We start from the raw sequence: 23,231 nt of genomic DNA, 5'->3' as shown, positions 1-23,231 counted from the left end.
ATATTTCAGTTCATCATGTTCAACAGTTCAGGAAGGATTTCTGTCCTGCTGCTTGTTAAGCCTCATGTACTATAGCAAGCACTGGAATTGTCTGAACTCTCTAATTGCGGTCTTAGACCTACAGTGCAGTTCTCTGATGAACAGTGTCTGGCACAGTGGCCAGTGCTTTTGTTGCTAGAAATGGGTTCAGCATGGAAAATTCCCCACTCTGGGGATTAGAGGTGGGAGAGAAAGGAAAATAATGAAAGAAAATGGGAAATCTACTGTGACATTAAAGGCATGAAGTTGAAAAAGAAGTTGCATCTGAACTCACTGATCACTGGTCCCTGACAGAGGGGAGATAACAAAGTGATATTCCAATTTGTAAAAGATTGTTGTGAAAGCAAAGGGAAAAATCTTTCCTTTATGTCTGTAATGGAAAAGAAAAGAAGTCAGGGGCTTAAAACTCAGCTAGGGGGATTCGAGTGAGACATGATAGAAGACTTTCTAGCTGTCATGGTAAGGTTCGTGAAGCTTTGGACTACATAGCCTGAGGGCAGAATTGAGTCTCCATCAGATTTTTAGGAATAGTTTAGACAAATGTTTAGCTCAGAATAATGTGAATATAGTCAATTATGCCTCAAGGTCTGGGGCCAGGGATGAGTTCCCAAGGACCTTTCTATCCATAGTTTTCAACTATTTAGAAGGCTTCCAGATATATACTGGGAAAAATCACCACTGTTTCACATGAGGTCATCAATTCCCTGTTAAAAAGAGGACAACAGCTTCTCTACAGCAGCAATCTAGCACTCCAGTTCAAAGGTGCTTTCCCTTAAAGGCATATTTAATTCTTACACTCCACAGGTCCAAGGTCAGCACCTGTTTGCTGGTAACAGACCCCCGAAGCCAATACGCGGTGCGGCTCCCTCACAAGCTCCCTGGAATGCACTACAGTGCCGATGAACAGTGCCAGATACTTTTTGGGACCAATGCTACGTTCTGTAAGAATATGGAGGTAAGAGCTCATGGGGTGTACCTGGAAACAAGGTGGGAAGTGGAAATAAAGCTGTCAAACATCGGGGAAGAAAAGTAGTCTGTACTTTTTGTGGAACTACTTAATGGGATTTTCAGCACGTTCAGCACTGCTGATGCAAAATCAGTAGTCAAACTCCCATTGACCTTCATTTCAGCAGCACATACTTCTGCAGTCCTCCCCCCTTCCCCGCATTGGTCTTGTTAATCTCCTAGAGCAGACCCAGAAAAACTTTTTTTTGTACTTGGTCTTAATTTAGGGAAAGTTCCCTGTTGACACTGTTTTGCTGAAATACTCAGTAGAGATTGTTTTGCTGGACATTGAGCTGAGATGAAAGTCTCTTCTCACAAGAGCGCTTGCCTACTTCCACAGACTCAGCTTAGATGACTGTCTGGATCTTTCAGTAGACCTCACCTTCAGACCGTTACAATGTTCTTAGGAGCTGACTCTAACTCTATGCCAGGGAAATATTTATGACTGCTTGTTTGATGAGGCCATTTAGGGATTTGTGCAGAATGAGGCCCCTTCCTGTATTTTCTAAGCAACATGATGTTTAGTCAGGTTCTGGGTGCAACGTGGCTTATATCACGTTTGGTTGGCAAAATGGAAACACTGATTTTTGGTGTCTCTAGAAGTAGGTTGTATTTGAGATGAGACTGTCTGACTTGTCGTCTGGAATTTAGACAGCTGAACTTTTCCTAAGGTCTTGCACATAATTAGATGTCTTCATTCTGACCAGAGCTTGTCTGCATCCCACTTTAGATAGGGACTGGAGAAATACTTACCTCCAGTGTGGCCTTGGAGATATGCAGAAGAAAGTCATGAAGCAGTGTGTCCTGTCACCAGCACCAGCTGGCAGCATTCTGTCCTATGTAGACAGGCATGAAGCAGCCAGGTTTCTTGCTGTCATTAACTAGCCATTTGTATTTTTTAGTTGTCCCTTATTCCCATTCTGAACAATCTTGGTATCTTAAATCAGTGTTAACAAAGAAAATAATAATCAGTGATAACTGAGGTTTCTAAGTGCCAAATTACTAAAACTGTTGAACACATGCAAGTCCTGGGAACATGCTCTTAGTTTCACATTTGCTGTTATATTTATTTTGGATTTGGAAACTAGCTAATATAAAACAATAAGAAAAGAATCTGGGTAGGTAGTATTTTCCAGCTCCATCAAGAAAATGCAGACCACCATGACTACTGTACTGGAAGCAAAGTATTAGAATATAGGTCTGTAAAGAAAACCCCAGATCTACCCAGGATGATTCAAGTTCTTCCACTTGTGTGGGTGTCACCTAGCTTGACTGCTGTTGGAATAGATATTTGCGATTTCCCTTGTTGCGGTAAAAAACATTCTGTTTCTGGATAGTCCAGTGCCTAATGAGAATGTCAGCCTACTGGTAGGTGGTCAGCATTTCTTATGCAGAAATTGCATGTCCAGTCTGGAATTGCTTTAGGGACAAGTTGCTTGCCAGAATAACAAGCCAACAGGCACTTCTCTGTAAGATACAGGCAGCAGGTGTTTGTGTATCCCAAGATTTTTCACCAGTCTTATTGTTTGACATCTTTAGAACACAATGAAAACTGTGCTTTTTTCCTCCATCAGTCCTTTAGTATCTCCCAAAGAAAAGCACATTTTGTAAGGACTTTATTACTTTCTAATGAAAAGCCTTGTAGAACTTCAGCAGATTAAAAACAATTTGCAATCACTTATTTAGAAGTATTTTTCTGTTACGGATAGGCGTTAAGCGTTAGCATTCACACTGTGAAGCTTTGGATCAATTAGGTCACTTGCCATTAATTTAAGTAAATATTTGCATCCTGTTATGCTACTCTGAATTGGCATTTGAAGGTAGTGAAAGGAAATTCTTTAGAGGAAATGATCAGCTTTAATTTTTAAACCTTCAAAGTTTGTGTTCTTTTCACCTTTGTGTTTCTCATGCCTCATCTGCAGAATGCTTGTATCGTAAGTCTCAAAGCTGTCTACAAAAATATGAACCCAAAAAAAAATTGGCACTAGTCATTGGCATTAGCTGTAGAAATTACTGGCAAATATAGCTGTCTCCTCTTTTAGCCAATGGTAATGTGGTATTTTTAATTCAATAAGTATTAAAAAAATCCAAATGTAAAAGTAATAAACATTTGACAGTAAATATTTGTTACAAAAAGGAAATAAACTTCAGGAAATGAGCCTCCTCAATCTTTTTATGATTACATGTGTCTACTGTCTATTTTCTTATTTAATAAAAAAGTTACAATATACCATTTCATTGGAGATAGTTGAACTACATAATTCTATCAGGCAAACTAGAGGACCTATATTCAAAAATGCCATACAATCTAGTTGTAGAGCAAATTTCAGAGATCAGATTAATCCAAAATTTCAACATTTTTGAGAAACTGCAGAAACTTTCTGTGCAGTAAGCTCTTTCCCTTAAAGGCATCAAGGTCCAAATTTTTAAAGGAATGTTATCTCCTTTGCCTTCACAGAGAGTCAGGTGCCTAAATGCTTGGCAGTGTCTGGACCTCAGACACTGGTCCAACTAGATAGTTAATCCATGAATATTCAACCTCATCAGGATATTTCAGATTGCATCTCCAAAATTCTTCCTCCATGTTTGTTTTTAATGATAACTCCGATGCCCTAGTATGAAATAGCCCTCAGAATTATAAGTTTGCCAAACCAGCTATCCTGCAGCTATTCTACTCCAAATTTACAGAACAAAAATGAAAACATATGAGGTAGGCTCAGCTTTACATAAACTATACCTCTTGATGTTCTTTTTTAATTTGCATGGACACTGCGTCTACATTTTAATATACTAAAATTTTAAAAAATGAACTAATTAACAGCATGAGTGTATGATAATCAGCTTAATCATAGCCTATTGTTGTAATCTATGACCTCCAAGATGTATAATTTAGGATCTGGTTCTGTAACACCAATGTTAGGTAAGATTTACTAGTGCATGCCACCTGTTTAAGGAGCTGTGGAATCAGGCTTTCAAGCTGGATGTTTGTTAGGCAGGGAACAATCAATTTCTATTTATTTGAAAAGCACCGCTTCTATTATAATACTGTGTTAGTAATAAATGGCAAGATTACCTGCCAGCCCCTTGAGGGAATGTAAGTACATTTTGGTGCGTGCTCTGCTCATAATTTTATTGGTTTGAGATACATCCAGGTGGCCAGTTTTGAATTAACTTTAACCTGAGTATTAGATGGGTGGGTCCTTGCTCGTCATCAGCAAAGTAAATCTTTTCATGGCTCCGTGGAAGAATTAGTTTTGATCTGAAGAACTGAATAAGAAAAGAGAAGTTGGGCAGTTCTCAAGTGAGATGATTTCACATAAGATAATGAATATACCAAGACCCTTCAGTAGTTCCCCCTTCACATCCAAGTTACATAGTTTTCTCTGGTAATGTGCAAAGGGATCAAAAGTGCTTTCACATGGTGCTCTCTGTTAATCTTTCCTTTGCAAATGTTAGGCATTGTCTAATCAATGAGAATGCTTATCTAGCAGGACATACAAACGTGCTTCTACCATACCAGACACGCTGCCTGTTTTCAGGTGGGAGGCTGTACAGTCGTGCCCCTTGCAGTGCTAGAAGAGCTTTTGGCCCACCTAAGAGTTTTCACAGTGATCTTTATTTTGAGGGAGATGTTGCTTTTAGCAGAAATTAAATAGGTGACCGTGTCATTCTCAAGCTCTGAGCAAAATCATGATACGAGTTGCGGCAAAAACTAAACAGCGAGGCAGCTTTGACACTGCATAGTGCATTATCAGTGTAGCCCAAACACAGAGATCTTTTGGGATTCTGGTTGCTAAATGTTGACTTGAGTCCAGGGCTAACATGCTAGGTTGTGCAAATTACAGGAAATTCAACCTGTCTGACCTCTGTTCTTCAGATCCACACTGCACTGTGAATCAAGTATTGTGACTTTGTTTGACCCCTACACAAGAGGAAGCAAAAAGCTTCAACCCCACTCAAGCGATGAAGGCTTCTGCAGAGAGCAGACTTTAACTCTTTGCTGTCCCCTTTTTTTAGCAGTGCTGTCCGTGAGAGGAATAGCACAGATGGTTTATGCTGAACCTCTCACAGAGCAGAGATGGTGTTTCTCCACCAGAAATGCGTAAAAACGCATTGTTCATAACCTCATATGAAAATAAGCTGTGTGTTTAATCAGAACACTGGGTTTATTTTTCAGACTGGCATGCCTACGAACAGAGGCTTTTGCACTGAAATTATATTTATGGAAAAAATGTGATTTCTATCTCTTGTATCCAGTGTTTGGCTTTTTGTTTTATATGCTTTTTGGCTTATTTATTATTAACACATTTTTGCGGGTTTTTACATAACCATTATCTTTCAGTATTATTTTGAGTCAAAACTGTGCTTAGGCTAAAATGGCATGTGGAAAGAGATTAGCATTGCTACAAAGAGATTTTTTTCTGAAAAAGGGACACTTGTCAACTCAGATGTAACCGGGAATGCGAATTTTGACACGACACTGTTTTTAGAAAAATCAAAACAGCTAGAATTGGCTCTACTGTTTTTTCTTACGTTCAAGTTGTTTTTTAACAAATATAGGTATCTCCCAGTATCTACAAGCTATGGAGCAGCAGCGCAGAACAAGAGGGCAAAGTTGATTGTAAGCCAAAGGAGACTGACTAGATTTCTGGGCTAAAATGGAAAAGGAGAGGAACCAAAAAACAAAGTAAAGGAAGACCAACAACTGTAATAATCAAGTGGATTTTATGTATCCCTTCAGTTTTCATATTTGATGGAATGGTGGTGAATATAATTAAGCAATTGTGGGTGTCTCTGTGGTCTTGATCTTGCAAAGAGACTGGCAGAGTGGACTCTTGGACTCCATGCATGGGAATCAATGGGCCTCTGTCTCTTTTTTCTTTGCAGGATCATTTGCAAGATCCAGACGATGATAGTAAGCCCTATTATTTAGTAATGTATAGAATATTTACAAGAACATGGTAATTAGATTTAGAGCTGATTTATCCTGAAAATAATAGGTTGCATTGTCATTTTCTGTACAACCAGGGTACTTTGTCTGCATAATTTTCCATTACACACTTTAGCTTCTGTGTAAATACAATAATAACAATAAATCTCGAAGACGATGGGTTTGGTTTTCTTAAGGCTTGCAGGATAGAAGCCTGGCAATTCTAAAATAAAATGAGAATATTTTCTTTTTAGAAGTAAAGGTAACAATTTACTTAATTGCCATACGATATTTTATAGTTTTCCTAATGTAGGTTGTTAAAATTCAGACTATTTTCACGCTGCCTGTTTCATATGAATCCGAAGTGTCCTATTTCACTGCTTCTGTATGTTGCAAAAAACCCTTTTTCTTTTTATTTTCAGTGGAAATACTTTTTGTTTAAAAGAGAGAAAGAAAGAGAGAGAAGCAGAGTTCCTGCCTGGGCAGCACAGCCCAGTTTACAATTATTGGAATGCTTCAGAAATTTTTGTACGTGTTTCAGTTTGGAAGATGGTCAAAACACATTCTGGTGCAGTGGTTTAAAGAAAAATAAAAAGAGAGAGGGGAACCAAAATAAAATTATAAAAATACAATGTGGAAATTTAAGAATATAAAAATAATAAACTCTTAAAAATAATACAGAGTGCCTATTAAGAATGAAGCACTTGAGCTTGGCAATCCTACATTTCTTATTAAGACACAAGGGGAGGGAGAAGGAATTAGTGTAGCCTTGTGATGTGGCATCTACAGCTGAAGTTTGAACTTAACGAAATTAGCCAAAATACGATTGAGTATCAGCCTGAAAATAGTGTATAACAAGCTTGAAGGGCATTCAGACCTCTCCCACTGGCCTTCTGGGAACTTCTCATCTGCAAAACACTTCAAGAGAAGACTTCCATAATCTTCACAACCACATCTGAACAGTGTGTGTACATATCTATATTTATTTTACTGTCCCTTTCTTCTCTTTTCCCATAGCCAAGAAACATGATCCGTGATTTCATTCTTTTAATTTCCCTTTTTTTTTTTTTTTTTTAATGAACAACACTGCCCCGTGTTTAAAACATGATTACTTTTCGTATCCTACAATCAGGTGTCAAGGCCTGAGGAGTTCACTGGGAGTTATTGAGTGAACGTGACTCTCAGTGAAGACAATACGAGATGGATGTTGCCAAGTGCAAGGTCAGAATTTTAGGCTCTAATTTGCAAACACAACATTAGATGGGAGTGATCAAGTTGATTATGAAACTTGCCTGAAGCTCTTACCCTACCTTCATCATGGGCAGGTATCTTCTCCTGAGCTAGATTACAGCATAATACTGTGAACTCATAAGCCTTTTCTGGTGGGGTACGTCTAGTATGTACCTCAGAGCCATCATTTAACACATGGCATGTACAATACAATGCTAATATAGCTGCTGTGGTTGTGACATGTTGATTAGCTACAACTCTTTTAAGCATACTGAGGTAGAAATTGGTAATAAGTCAAAGTACAAAATTTCTAACTTTTAATTCAAAGGAGTGGCTCTGTTCCCGTGCCTTGTACCACATGTCTCTACTTCTTCCAGGTTTGACCACGTAAAGATACTTCCATGATTTCTTCACTGATGTAACATGTAGGGTTGTGTTCTCTCATTTAAGATGCTGAAAACTGGGCTCAGCAAAGCTGAAGAGCACATACAGTGAGAAAGAATTGTGCGTTGGTAGGAAAGTGGATAAAAGTTATCTTTTTCTACTTGAATTTCTATGTGTCTATGAATCATAGACCCACAGGAGCTAGTTTCATGAATGTCCTAAAGCCACTGAAAAGATTAGTATTTAGCATAGGCTGCTTTGCCATAAAATTAGTTTGTGGTCGCATTAATGCTAGCTTTCCAGTCTCTTTCTTTTGACTATTACTTTAATTCCAGGTACCTGAAAAAATGAAATAGAACTGTTGCTTTGTGAAGAAATACTTTAGGCAGTGGAGAAGGCATTTAGTTTGCCTTGAGAGCACCAGAAATTGCTAAAACTAGAGACAGTGTTTTTCTGTTTCATTGTTTGCTTCCCAATGTATAGTTGAAAAAAAAAGTGTTTCTACTCACTTGTGCCTTCTCTGGCAGTATGGGAGTCTTCCACTGCTTGTCTGGCAGGATCCATTCTTGTTTGTTGAACCACTTGTGACCAGGTTCATTACTAGCCTTTCACATTTGCATTTCTGTGCAGTGTCTTTGCCATTGCTGCTTTTGTCAGTTTTTCTTTCATCCTGATGCATGTTCAGGAGGTTCAATCATGGCCTAAATGTTCAAATGAAGTAATGGGTTTGAATGTGTCCATTTTTTAGCATCTGTTTTTGAGTCTTCGGGAAGCTGCGTGGTTTTCCAGAAGCCCTGAGCTTCTGCTGGCTTTGAAAGGTTGCCCTCCTTGAAGTATTTCCAGTCAGGCATCCCAAACCACTCTTCACTTCTCAAAATACTGGTATCTTGTATCTCCCCCAGACTGCAACAATTTCCAGATACTGCATTGCACATTTCCACTATAAAAGTAATTAACTCCAGTTTATCTTCCTCACAGGAAAGGGTGAAGAGCTTGCAGTAGGCCAAACCCCTCTCAAAAGAAGAATTTTTACGTTTCTGTGTCTCTTACCATCTATCCTGCAGAGCCATTCATAGAGCCCTAGGAGCAGTTTTACTATGATTCTATGATGGCACACTTGGCAAAAGATCCCTGCTGCATCCGCTCTAGAGAGGTCAGGGCTCATCTTCCTGTCTGTAAGTGTGTTTTGGGCAGCTCTTGAATAGGCTGGATTTGCTTTTGCTAACATTGTCAAAACGTGAGAGCTCTGGATTTTTCTAATCCTTCAGCTTTCATCTGCTGTTAGAAAGGCTATTTGACTGAAACTTACAACCAGTTAATTTCATTCAGACCTTAGACATCCAAATCTGTCTGTGGTGAGCAGTATGTCATGGTAAGTTACTGTTTTGGAAGCTGATGCGTATTTTGTCTTTCTCCCTGAAAGACGAAGGGGAAACATTCTTATGTTTTAACTGTAGATCAGAAGAGCTCTTGGTGTCACTCCATATATATATAAGGGTACATTTCATATGGGATCCACGTGTTGGTAGTTGGAGTAATACATATCAAGCCATCTAGCTCAGAGAACCAAACCCAGTGTGACATCCTTCATGTTTGCTGCGTTCAGTTTTTGTTTTCTCTGATACAGAACATTAACAAATGTCGGAAATTACTATGTTGGATTTTTTGTACTGTTCTACAAGGAAAAGAGTAGCACCGGAAAGCAGTTAACTCTCAAGGACCATTTCCTTAAGAGTTCTTTAACTGTCAGGGGCCATTTCCTCAAGAGTTAAAACACTCTTGTTGATTTTATACACTTGTGTCTGATGTTGGTGACTTTCCACTCACACGAGTTTTGATGAAGAGGCCATTCATTGGTTAATGGAGTTACATTGATGAAAAAATCTAAGATAAAGGGGAATCAACTCTAAATGTGTTTGTTGACTCCAAGCAGGCAGGTTATTGGTGCTACTCATCTAAAAAGCATAACATCCACATGTGTTTCTCTATATTCTGAAGAAACAAGGTGATGACCAGGTAGTGAAAACAGGGAAATGTTTTTTAAGGAAACCTTTTCTAGTTGCATCTAAGAAGATTATATTATTGGTTTTTATAATACAGGCTGAGATGCTTTCTATCCAACAGTAAGGAGATCCATTCTACTTTGTCATTAATGAATAAAATTACACATTATAAATTTGTGGGATTGTTGCCCAGTTTTGTTAAAATGAGTAGTGGATATCAACCATTGCCTGAATATTCTAGGATAGTCCTTGTGATTCTTTATTAAGCCTTCCCTTGACTTTTGGATCAGGTCTGTCATTTGGACAGATAGACAGATACTTCCACTATTGGACCTCTCACTTGTTCCTTGGAATATCAGCCCCAGAGAAAGGTTAGCAGCTGGCCACTGATACATGTATCCAAGCCTCACAGTTGTCTTGTCTGGAGCAGCACATGGCTCCTTTTCAAAAGCTTCTTCCAATTTTACACAATTCTGATTTTGAGCACTTTTCATCTAGTTTTCAACAGCAAGAAGCTCCACCTAATAGCAGCGGCAAACAACAGCGCTCGCTTCCCTTGTGATGCATTGTAGATTATCAGTTGTTTATGCACCCAAAATTAAAGACAGTGACAGTGTAGAAATTGGGGGCATTGTTTTTCTTACCTTGTTGTATAAAGAATTCTTCCTCAAAAGCATGCTGTGAGGCTTTCACTGTGTATACACAGTGTTTTGAACAGGAAAGAGTGTGTAAATTGTGTGTTTATTGTACTTAATAGGTGTTAATTAGAATTCTGTTTATAAGCATGATTTCTCTCACGGTTAGCTATATGCCAAGCCAAAACCTTGGCAAAATAAAAGAGATCTGATACTTCGTTGAAAGCCAGCCTATTTATAAGCGTGCCTGCGTGTTATGTGGTCTTTTGCTCCTCTTCCTTGAGGATGTTTACTCTTTCTAAGGCCTTCTTCATAATCCACTCATGTTGACAGCAAAATTGGTTTCATGGTGGTTTAATTCTGCTGCTAGAAATAAGAGGTTCCTCTTTCCAGTGGGCAATAGGCAGCAGGAACAAATTCATTCTCAGGAGAAATAAGTGTTTCTTTTTCTGGATGAATCCAAGGTGAGGGAGTGAATATTTAGGGGAGGAATTAGCTTCTGTAGAGTTGCTCCTGGTGGGAAGGATATCTTTATTCATTGGATTCTCTTTATGCTTTGGAGATTTGGAAGCTCCCCTTGTAGGTAATAATCTTAGGCTTTGAGACAGAGGAGCATTGTGAGCCCTCTCTTCTCACTGAGACCATATGAGGTCGTTGGACAGAATCACGCTGATTTTAGTAACAGTGGTGATGCAATAGCTAACCCAGAAACTAGCAGACTCTAGACTTACTGCCTGTGGGCAAAGAGCTGGCTGAATTAATTCTGGATTCTCCTCATTTCCAGCTGCAGCACTGAGTTAAAGAACCTAAAATAGATTACTTCCCTAGAGCTGCATGTGAGTGGTCGTAGCGCTTCACACGCTGCGAGTGTGTGCTGGCACACATGTGGGATGGAGTTACATGTAAGGTAAACACTGTCTTTAGAAACGGTATGTCTTGTGAAAAAGTATGAAAAGCTGTGAAAGGTGGGAAGGCCCACAGCCAGACATGTTCCTGGGAGTATCCCAGGAGTTCTTTCTGGTTTTACCCTGGAGTTTAGCCAGAGCAGGCGGTGTGAGCCTGTGGCAGTGACACTGAGAGGAGGACTGCAGAGCTCTGAGAAGCATTTTTGCTTGCCTCCCAGCAGACTTTGAGCAAGACATTTATTTCCTTTCTGATCCTCATCTTCCCACCTATAACAGAGGGATAAAGCTTCCTTTATCTCCAAGCTCCCAGGAGTCTGTTTAGATTGCAAATTCTTTTGAGGAAAAGAAAACACCTGGCACAGTAAGGCCCCTTTCTCAAATAGATGCCATTATAATACCTGTAATCGGAAGCGTCATTCACCTGCCGAGCAGATATCTCCTAGCTTGGGAGTTTCCGGACTGTGACCTCTCTCAGGACTGGTTTCTAACAGCTGTGCAGAAAAGTTTTCCTGTCTTCTAGGTGTTTTTGAGAGTCTAAAATCTGCACCTTTATAAAAATTCCTTTTTTATTTTGATTTTTTAATTTTATTTTCTGTCTGTATAAATTCCTTAAGGGTTCAGCTGAACAAGCATTTCAATTTAAAAAAAAAAGGAAATTTAAATTTTTATTCAAATATTACTTTTCAACAACCATCTCACTTTTTAAAATTTTATTTTGCTCTTGGAAATATTTCAAGCTGGGAGCTGATCCAAAGAGGACCTTTCCCCACAGACAGTTTCAACAAATCAGTATTTTTCCAGTGAAAAATATCTATCATTGGAAAATCCTAACTGGCACTTTTTGAATGCTGTAGGGAAGACTTTGCAGGCAGAGACCTGCCTTCTAAAAGCTGGTTGCTGAATTTACAATTAGCAGTAATACAGCTCTTTTGATGGCTTCTTCTATATCAGTGTAAGCTCTGAACTGCCACTCATATACAAGCAACTTCCTTTCAAGTCCTGCCATTTCTCACTTTGATATTTCTCCACAAAGCTGGCTATTTAACTATTAAAAAGTCAGTCACTGCAACTGTTAGCTATAGGACTATTTAATGGGGATTTTTGTTTGGGTTTCTGTTGTAGCTGAGGAGGATATATGATCTCTTTTGAAATGAGCTATTAACATGGTAAAACATCTTGGGAACATACAATACCAAAGCTGATGGTTTAATCTTTGCTGGGGTATCTGAATGCTGTATTAACTACAGGGGACTGCACTAATGAGTGTTTGAGCTTTGTAGTGGTATGGCACTAGAACACAGAGCTGAAGCGCAGTTACCAGATTTTTCTGTAACTGTTTCCTGAAATATGCTTTGCATTTAGTGTTCGGAATCAAACACAGGGATACTATAAAAATCCTGTGTTTTCCATACCTCAAAGATGGGAAATATCAGAAAGGTTGGTGTTGCTAAGAGAGATTTTTCCTTTATTTATCTCCCTATAAATATATGTGTGTGTGCTTGTGTGTGTATACATGTATATATATGCACAAGCATGTACATATACACACACACACACACACGTATGTGAATATTTGCAGCCACTGTATCCATAGACTGGGCTCAGTTCTGTAGTTCTGCTGGTACAGACACACCTGTTTGAGGTTATCTGTGCCCACTGCTTCCCCCAGGCCACAGCTCATACCTAGGCATGTTAGCTGGCTTTATCACCTTCCACGTTCTTGTGGGCTATGGAGGAATTCTGGTTGGCAACCAAAATTATACAAAAAGCTGCTTCGTTTTTATGACTTTCTGTTCCTCCCCCCCTTCCTCCTTCCAGTTTTACATGAAAGAGGAGAATTTAACCCTGACTAATTTACATGCAGCTTATGATCCAGGGACTTGAAGCTGAAGCTTAACAAATACTGGACTTGCATAATGCACAGATAATTAGCAATGGTGATCATCTTTGTCTAGAACAACTGCTTTAGGGATGTAGTAAATTCCATTACATCTTCAGTGAGGATGTCTTTTTGACAGAAAGCAGAAGCAGAGGGTTTCCTTCTGGAACCACAGGGCAAAATTTCTGTCTGGGTCATTCAAGAGATCAGGCTGGAGGGTTTCTCATCACATTCTGCTCTGAAGCTTTGTGGTTATGTGTAAGAGAGGGGCTGTGGTTATGTGTAAGAATCCTAGAAAAGTGAAAATATGTGCTATCTCCACCCTTCACCTCTGAAGCTTCCCTTCATTTTACATGTCAGCATTCCCCAACCACAGTTTGAAAGGAGGCATTGCTGATAGTGCTTTCACAAGATCACTGTCCACAGTCATCATGGGAGAAGAGACAGTCCAGATTGTCAGTTAATTCCTGACCTTGGCTTAACAGTAACAACATTTATAAAGCATCAATACAATTATTTGTAATGGCAAAGAAACTGTTAAGAGTCTATCATGTTCATAGACTGCATTTAATTGTGTCACGTAGCTACATGTAGCATGTTCTGCCGCTGTGGCTAGAACCTCCTACGATACCTTCTACTTAGGTCTGTGACATGCTTTTGACATATCTTAACTGGTTTTGAATCCTTTTTAATCATTCATATGTCTAGTCATAACATAAAGAATCATCACCTTTAGATCCCAGCAAGTTAAACCAGGTGCAAGGGTGCTGTAGCTTTACAACTAGGGAAACAAGCATCCTCTCAGAGCTGTAAGTTTGGCATTTGGGGAAAAGCTTTTTTAGTTTAAACGGTTTGTTGCCTAGATTAGTGTTCTTTCTGTAACACTTGTGGACAGTTAATTGATGTACTTTTTTATTTTAGTCCTCTCCAGGGAAGGCAGGGTTTTGAGAATCTGGGAGTTGTGGTGTGGAACAATTGATTTGCCAGTAAGCTCTGAAATCTCTGGCTTGTCAATTCTTCTGCCTCAGTATACCTATCTGTAAAACAGTATGTGATGTCCTTATGGCTAATTGGTGCTTAAGTGCTTTCAGAGCTGTGGGTAAACCACTAATTAGTCACAGTCATTTAGTCAAAATTACTAAAGTCTGATATTTTCCCATTTGCTCTATTAGTTTGGGGGAAATGTCTTGAAAATTCATTGATTTAGGCTTCCCTAGTGTATTTGCTGTTGTTTGTTTGTTTGATGATGACTTTCTGTGTTGTGGTTAATACAGATGTTGCTGAATTGTGTTGTCTGCTTCTAGTTTTTGTGAATGTTCTTTTTGTTTAAATAGTGCAAAATCCTCTTTCCAGAAAGAAATGTAGAAATAAAACAGGATGCAGATACTGCTGTGATAACTATTTTGTTTCAGTATGTTCTACATCATCACTCTTGGTATTGGGATTTATCTCGTCTGCACCCTGTGCTGTACAAATCTATTTTATATAGATGTACCAACACGCATGTACACAAAACACACATGTACCCACAGTCTTTTACATTACATTGTGAAAGAACCATAAGGTTGAAGCATGTTGACTCAACTATTTAATGAGGTGCAATAAATCTTGACAAGACCAGCTGGCACTTGAGTCAGGCTTCTCATCTTTTTACCATTACATTGAAATGTGAACAATAGTGGAAAGAAATGTAACTCTTCTTTTTCTTTTTTTGGTACTCAGGTCTGTAGCACTGTATTGAAATCATCCACTTTCATGGAATGCAAAGCACGGTGGATGCTGTGGAAAATGTTAGCGGTGTAAAGGCCCCTTTTCCTGGTTCTTTTTCTCAAATTCTGAAAACGTTATTGATCTGACAGATCATGCAAGTGTGGTCAGCACTAATATCCCTGCAACACACATTGCCTAAGCAGAGCAGCAATGTTGAGTAATGATACCCAGAATGCGTTTCAAGTCTGGTAGCGAGATGTGCTGTACCTCTTGCTGTTCTTGCCCTCACATCTCACTTTTCACCTTCTCTAGCAGCTACTTCTCACCACCAACCCTTTACTAACTTTGCCCCTGCCTGTCACCAAGCTGCTCCGCTGCTGCATGGCACACCATGAAATCCTTTCCTCTTTCTCATTCCGCCTTAAGATCTTCTTCTCCCAAGGGGCATTGCTGGCTGCTTATAGCTACCACCAGAACCAGCAGGGCTGACCATGTTTCATCATGCTTAGTTACTTGAGTGTCTTTTTAAAAAATACAAGTAATTAAGCAGCTTGGACATCTAAGCACGCGGCATGGTTCCAAAGCACCCATCTTGGCCTCCCATATAGGATTCTTTTTTAATGGACCAGATTTATTCTTGTGAAAAGAAATCTACTTAAATAATGCACTTCTTGTTTTGGGTAGGTTTTGTTCCTGACAATGGCATCCATCAATCTCTTTTATGTTCTCAGCCCCACCACTTAATGCCAATCCATCCTTAAAAAATAATTGCTCCCAAACCAACTAGATGCCTCTGGATTCACTTGAGAAAGACTGCCTGAGCTTTGCAGTGTATCCCATAATGATAGCTGACATCTCCAAAAGTAATAACTGTACCTCGTTGCTTTGTGATTACAGCATTTGATGTGTGCTGGGCTCTGGTGCCTGGTGGAAGGAGATACATCCTGTAAAACAAAGTTGGACCCCCCTCTGGATGGCACTGAATGTGGCGCAGACAAGGTAATCAAAATGCTCAGTAGCAGTCGGTTTGTTTTTTCCAGCATTGTCTGTGGAATAATGTTTCCAAGATGTTCAGTATTTACCATAAACCCATATTTTTTACTGATTCTGTTACAGATACTGCTCAATTAACAGCTGGATTGGGTTAAGTCTTTCTGATTTTATGTTACGTGTATTTTAGTAGCCTCTGGAGACCTCAGTAGTCAAGTTCTTGTGGTCTAGGCATTCTACAAACACTGCAGGAAAACCCCATGCCTCACTCGCTAAGTGCACAGACTGCGAGTCATGTTAGGTAGTAGCTCACTCCTGTCACTTCTGTTCATTGCTGCCAGTGGTGTTTCATGAGTGAGGTGTTTTTTCAGTGTTAGATAAGGTAGTAGTGTTCTTGGCTATATTTGAGGTAGAAAGTGTGGAGAGCATTTAGGCTGACATTTGGGGAGTGGAGAAAGATGGGGAAAGAAAAAGAGGCTACTTAAAAACTTCATAATTTCTAAAAGTAGCTCAAAACGTGTTGAGCTCAAATTCAGTGATGTTCAGTTATTTTCGAAGTATCATTTGCTGTACTGTATGTGTATACTCAGATGACTAAGGCATATATGGACTTTACAGAATCCAGGTCGATGTAGCAAATTGTTACAAGAAACACAAAATAAACTCTCAAGATTAGTGGATCTTCCTCCACTGAAAATCACCATTCCAGTAACTGGCTTCAGTGCCATAAGGGTGGGAGTTACTGAGGCTCAGCTGCTGCCTCCCAGCTGACCTTCTGTGCTAACAGAAGTTGACTTAAGTAAACATGTTTAACCTCTGAGATGGGCTGTGCTAGGTGGTATATGGTTCATAAATGTATGTGGTTGCTTCTCCCAGTGCAGCTAGTAACTTGTTCGGCTACAAGGGAACTTGACTGATTTGGTAACTGCCAGCCCCCTACATACTGGTTTTGGATTCTAATGGTTTTTGTATGTTGTATGGTTGGGGAGCTAAGAAAGGGTAAAATTAAAAAGTTTGTTGCTAAAAACAAAGATTAGAGACCTTTTCTTTGCTAGCAAATAAAGATAAACAATAGTGAGAAAAGCCGGGTCCTGGAAAGCATGACAAGGAAACTGAGAGAAAAGATTTTTAGATATATGTTTTTCTAACTACAGGAGTCCTGGTGATTCTTTCATAAGACTGCTTAGCAGTGCTTACTTGTATCATATCCTGGACAGAGCAGGAGAACAGGCCAAGTTTGCTGCTTGGTCAGGAGCCAGCACAACCTATTAGAATCAAAGGTTGTTTGGGGCTTTAGCCAACTTAGGTCCAAAATACCTCAATTATTTTGTATATACTGGGAATACTGCTGATGAAGACATTGCTTTGGGGTATAATTTCTTGGACTCAGTTTCTGTGAAGAGTGTGGCTTTAAGTCTTAGCACTTAGATAATTGCTTTATAAAGCAAGGGGCTCAATTCTGTGATTATTTTTTTTAATGACAGAACTCCCTTCAGGGGTTTGTTGAGGGTGACACTTAAATTTCTATGTTTCACCTCCTCCCTTTGTCCTCCTCCCACCTCCATCTCACTGAAGCCTTGAATCTCTAGAGACTTAAAAATGGGCTTGTTGCAATCTCTCAGACATCCTTTTAAGTCCACCTGTGCAGGAAGGTTTGCAAGATCAGGGCTTCTTTCCAGCCTGTGCTAACACAATTGTATTTCAGTGGTGCCGAGCTGGGGAGTGTGTCAGTAAAACTCCCATCCCTGAGCATGTTGATGGAGACTGGAGCATGTGGAGTCAGTGGAGCATGTGCAGCCGGACATGTGGCACAGGAGTGCGATTCAGACAGCGGAAATGCGACAACCCCCCGTAAGTCTTCACATCATGCTGATTTCTTTTTGCATGTAGCACTTAGACAATCCTTGCTGCAAGAGTACAGGGAAGAAATGGGCAGCAGAGCTGTGCAGAGGACATGAGAGATTTCTTGTTCACAAGCAGCAAGGACCAGGTCAAAATCCTGGAGTGACTTGGAGCGAAGTATGTTCTGTGGAAGTGGCTTGAAGGGTTACCATTGGAAGTGGCCCATTGCAATGATTCAAACATAGATACAACTGAATTTAAAACGTGCAGTTTGGCAGAAAAAATAATGCTGTGTTTCCTCTCCAGCACTGCAGTGAATGAGGAGGGGTTGATCCAGATCTACAGACCAAACTGAGCCAATATGTCTTAGAGATCAGTTTTGCAGGGAGTGCTGGCTCTGGGCTTGGGAAGCGATAGAGTGGCTGACAGGGGTCATAGTGTCATATAGCTGCGTTGGTAAAGCACCTTGAGATATTCTGTACATCAGGATGTGCTGCATATGAAAAGAAAAGTTTTCCCGTACACAGAGTGCAGTGGGTGCTGTTTAGCTCCTGCACAGTGACTACAAATAAGCCTATGCTTTCTACTTGGGCTTGGATTTTTTTCTGATTCAGAAAGAAATGTAAGTGTTGTTATCTCCCATGTGCCATCCTTCATCCCTCAGGTCAATTGAGGCACATCTGGAAGTCTTTTCTTCTTATGGGAGGCCTGAACAGGATACCATGGTGGCCATTTAACTGACCACCCCTGTTTGTGTGCATTATAACTTCTGAGGTGAGTGAAGGTGCTCACAATCTTGCAAGCAGCCCTCCAAGTTGTGTATCTCTATTCATATTTTAAGGTTTTCTCCACGGACAAAGCACAGGAAACTTTTCTTTTTAAATAGGGACTGAAATTCGGGCTAGTAACATAGTCACTTTGCAGACATGCCTAGATGATGGATAGGCACACACTGGCTGCTGCTGAGCTGTATTCATGTGAAAGGGATATTTTTGTTTATTCCTCTCCTTAAATAACGCTGAACTGCAATTGCCTGTCTATAATGTCCAGGCTTGATTTTTACCAGCTCATTTTCCTGAACAAGGGACTGAGCTGGTTTCTTTGCTGTCAGCTACAAAAAGTCTCTTTAACCACAGTGCTGACCAAACCTAAATCCATTCATCATCATTCCTTAAATTACAGGAAATGCTCCCTCCAAGATTGCACACTGATTTTAAAATTCTCTTGCTCGTATACATTCTTGGCTGGGGATACACACGTGATCTTCTTTTGCTTCAAATTCCTGGCATCAGCCCACTTCTGCAGCTGGTTTATTCACTGTCCAAAAATATTGGCTAAGGGATTTATCTTTTATTTTATATATATTTGGTCTTGGGATTTTTTTTTTAACTGGAATCTCTACTCCTGCCAGCTGACTTTTGAGCCTGTGGGACTATCAATGTTTTTAAACCAGTTGCTTCACTGTTTGATTTGGTTTTTCCTCTCTGTAATTTCTCTGAGGCATGCATTGCCTCCAAATGGTTGTAAGGCAGTGTGTCATGAGCCAGTTTGCACGTGCAGACTTTTAAGTTGTACTGCCTTGAGTTCTTGTCTAGGCTTTGGACTATTGTTGTACAGTGGCATTGAAGAGAAAACCACTGGCTTAAACAGAACATCAGAATGAGATCTCCACCCCTTCTCCAGTCCCCTCTTGTCATGTAAAAGGGTCACGGTAGTATAAAGGGGCTTTGATTTCTTCAGTTCCATTAGTGGGTGGATTCTCTTGGCATAAATACAGTGGAAGATGGCTGTGAAGTTGCCTACCAGAAGATCTCTCACAGTCACTGTTCCAGGCATGTGTCAGGGTGGGCTTGAATTATGCTGCTTATTGGAAATCCCAGGCAATGCTGGAGCCCATAGTATATAGGGATTGGGACCTGGGATTACAGGGATCTTTCCCTTCAGATTCTTTTGCAGAATCTGATAGAGATGATGCCCAAAGTCTTGACGTCGGCATTTGGAAAGGTGGAAGGGACACAAGGATGAAGCCACAAAAATGGAGTGAAGCAGGAAAAGAAAGGTATATGAACAAGTGCTAGGTAACCATTTGTGGGAGACCAGAGAGAGTGACTGTCATTGTTTGTCTTCATCTTGCATGACGAAAACCCTCAGTATAATGTTTAAATGTGCCAAGAGACCTGTAATACTGAAATACTATTACAGAGGTCAGTTAAATAAAAGATTACTGTCAGTAATTCTGCATTCCCTACCCAAACAGTAACAGAGCAGAACGTAATCAGCATGGCAGAGCTGTCTTGTCCATTTCTCTGACTGCGTGTCCATGTCTGTTTATCTGCTTGTTCCTCAACCCCTTGAACAGATGATGTACATTCTACTAGTGTTTTACTAGAGTTAGTCTAGCAGAAAGCAGCAGCATACAACCAAAGTATGATGCTGTTGGACAGAGGGGAGCTGAGGTGGGAAGGTCTTGTTGGGTATATTATTTTTTGTTGGATTACTGGGAGTAGAAGCATCCTCCAGATTATTTTGTGGCTGATGAGTGCATCCCACTCTTTAATTTTGGGAGAACCTCCATCAGGAGGAGGCAGTTCATTTTACTCCTTCTTTAGAAAGGGAAGACAGGTCAGGCTGCTGAAGGGCCACGCAGAGTAGTTGCAGGCCAAAAGGCACTACGTTCCTGCAGCTCCCACTGACTGGGAGTGGTGGGTGCTCAGGAAGTCTCTGTCTCCTAATGGATTTGGCTATTACTTTAGTATTGCCAGTGACCTTTATTACCAACAATGAGAGCTGCTTGCTTCCAGTCTGCATTGGCAAACTCATAGAAAGTCCCTCACAAGTTAATGACGTCTTAAGATCAAAGCCAAAGCAACTGCTGATGAGCACAGTAAATAGTAGTCCTTCTGTGTCTCCTATTCCATGGCCATCAGCTTGATACCCTGCTCTCAAGAGAGCGCTCTGTTATTCTTTGGGTATTCTGACTGCTTTCTTTTCTGGTTTGGTTTTTTTTTTTTTTTTTCCTGTGCATGTACACACAAACATGCACAGAGTCACTTACGTTCAATGGCTACATCTCTTTTGCTGTAGCCAAAGAGATGGTGCTGAAACCAAAGTTCGTGTATCTGATGTCTTCATGTGAGTGCAGGGTTCATGTGGGAAGAAGCCTGCGTCATGCTTCTAGTCATCTGGACTGAGTGTCTGTCTCATCCAGCCTAAGGCAGCAGACACAATCCTCCCGGCAGATTTCTGCATCAATCTCAGCACATCTGCTGCCTTGCATGTGTCCGTGGCAGAAAAGAGGTGTTAGCAGTGCGAGCAGGCATTTGTTCAGGCTGTTCTTCTGGCAACTCTCTATGATATTACAGTGGCATTGGAGATCAGCATTTCCATTAAAAAAAACCCAAAACACTCTTTCTGGGCTTAATGGAGCTACTGTAAAAATTAGGTCTAGGCTGAAATCTGGCATAAAGCTCTTCTATGCAGAATCAAATGTTTCTCTTGCACCAAATGCTGAACTTATCAAGTCCAGCACAGCTAGGAAATCAAAGATGCAGTCCTATAGCCAGCACATAAATTAACAGGGCAACTCTTGCTAGGACCACTGACACAAATAAATGATATACGAGGGCATTGGTTTCTAATTAGCTGAGCGATATAACCTGATGTTCATTGCTTTTCTGGGAGGGAGTGGGGAACAAGCTTTTGGGATGAACTGCCATACTGCTAAAAACTGGAATTTGTCTGGAGTTGTTTTTTATAGCCATCTGTTAAAGAAAAGTAAGAACATAACTTTATCCGTCTTTGCTGATTGCAGCCGGGGAGATAGGTATGTGACAAATTCAGGAGAGTATCAGCAAGTAGCTAAAGAAATTATCTGTTAGGATGGCTAAGTCTTTTGCTTACTTGGGTTTTTTGTTTGTGTTTTGTTTTGTTTTGCAAAGAAAATATAGGCTGTTGTTGAGAGTTTGAGTTTTCCTTCTTCTCTGGGGAATCATAAATAAGAATAAATAGATTTTGCAGGTGCATAATCCTGATGTTGGATTAGTGGCCTTTCCTGCATGTTCAAAAAACAAATGTGAAAAATGGCATGGTTTTCATGGATGGAGATTATCTGCTGCACAGATTTGTTTCTGGACACCCTACTTACGGTACAAGTTATAGCTACTTCTGTGTTATTTTCGTTTCAAACTGCTGAAGACAGAACCTTAGAGGACATGTGCTGAAGAGACATTTGCTGTGTCTCCATTGTTAAAGAGTGTTTGAGGCAGGGAGCAAAGCAAATGGTGGGAAGAGAAAGCTGAAACATTCCAGGTTGCCGCCTCTGCCTTGGGTATTTGGTGTGATCCTGGGCACAGTAATGTCACCTTGGTGCCTCTAGGTTCCCCACTAAGAACAGAAATACTTAACTTTGGTATTTGTGATGGAACCACAAATTATCTTCTGAACTACCTGACTGTGCAAATATAAATAATACTTAGACTTTAGGTGTCATTCTCAGTGCGCCTTCCAAAGTCTAACCCTCACAAGTCACCATCAGTTAAGAAACTTGTCCCAAGTCACAGGAAAAGTTAGTCAGAGCTCAGGCCTGATGTCACAGCAGAACCCAAGGTTTGGGAGTGCCTTACTTCAGGTCCTGTTCTGAAACTGCTGGTACACACACACACACACATTCTCTCCAGTCTTTCTCAGTCATTTGCCTGCTCCATCTGAAAATAGGTTAGGACAAGAATGAGTTGCCATTGAAGTTAAAGAAGAAATTTGGGTCAGCAGTGCAAAATCAGTCACATCCTTTGGTTCGTGACCAGAACACAAACAGTTAAACACTCTGTATCTTCCAAGGTGGCTGCTTAGGGCCCACAGGTGAATAGCATTTTGTATTACCTCTTATCTGAGGTGTAGCAATGTGTAGGCAGCTCCTATTTATTGATCTGTGTATGGGATACTACAAAAGAACATGCTTCTGAAGTACTCCAGAGCATCTGTTATGATAAGCCAATTATAGATCCAGAATGGAGTTAGAATAATTTTCCATCAGAGCCACTGAGAGCAGGATTTGCCCGCCAACAAGGAACATCTGAGAGGAAGGATCCTTCCTGCCCTTTCAAGAGTTGCCTGGGACAGGGAAAGTTAGGCAAAGGTGTGCCTGTGAGAAGCTGTGCTGTTCCTGCTGACCCTGGTTTGTCTTTCCCGTGGTAGCCCGGGGCCAGGCGGGAAGAACTGCCGGGGAGCCAGCGTGGAGCACACTGTGTGTGAGAACTTACCCTGCCCTAAAGGTGTGCCAAGCTTCAGGGACCAACAGTGCCAGGCCCATGACAGATACACCAACAAGAAGAAAAGCCTCCTGACAGCTGTCATCATTGATGGTAAGTTTTTTCATCTTCCTCTGTGATTCCTTGCTGTTCTTTCACTGCAGCTTCTCAATCTATCTAGATTTCATCTGCAAGACTCCCATTTGTTGGTGAGAAGGCTACAGTATGTTCCCCTTAGCTACAGCTGAAAGACAATTACAATTAGTTGTTCTTGGTGCTGCCCTGCTGTTCTTTTAGCCTTCTTAACAGAAGATAGAGAGCTGTCAGTTCTTTACTCGTTTTTTGTAATGCTGGGGGAGAAGTGTCTTAACTTGATTCCCAGTCTGAACAGGCAGGTATTTGGGAATGGGAGTTTAAACATTAGAAATTTCAA

At 40.4% G+C, this 23,231-nt stretch overlaps 1 protein-coding gene across 2 annotated transcripts in view; it reads left to right on the top strand.

Annotated features, from left to right (window-relative positions):
- The window catches only part of ADAMTS17 (ADAM metallopeptidase with thrombospondin type 1 motif 17), a 201,911-nt gene that overhangs the window by 98,227 nt on the left and 80,453 nt on the right, over window positions 1–23,231 (top strand). For both annotated transcript variants that reach the window (XM_075506313.1, XM_075506312.1), the window contains exons 10-13: window positions 844–994; window positions 15,618–15,719; window positions 17,416–17,561; window positions 22,746–22,912. In XM_075506313.1, the coding sequence (XP_075362428.1) occupies window positions 844–994; window positions 15,618–15,719; window positions 17,416–17,561; window positions 22,746–22,912 (566 nt within the window). The remainder of the gene's footprint in view (window positions 1–843; window positions 995–15,617; window positions 15,720–17,415; window positions 17,562–22,745; window positions 22,913–23,231) is intronic.

Source organism: Mycteria americana, chromosome 6, assembly GCF_035582795.1.
Source record: "Mycteria americana isolate JAX WOST 10 ecotype Jacksonville Zoo and Gardens chromosome 6, USCA_MyAme_1.0, whole genome shotgun sequence".
Classification (NCBI taxonomy): domain Eukaryota; kingdom Metazoa; phylum Chordata; class Aves; order Ciconiiformes; family Ciconiidae; genus Mycteria; species Mycteria americana.
This window is presented reverse-complemented; position numbering and strand designations above follow the sequence as displayed.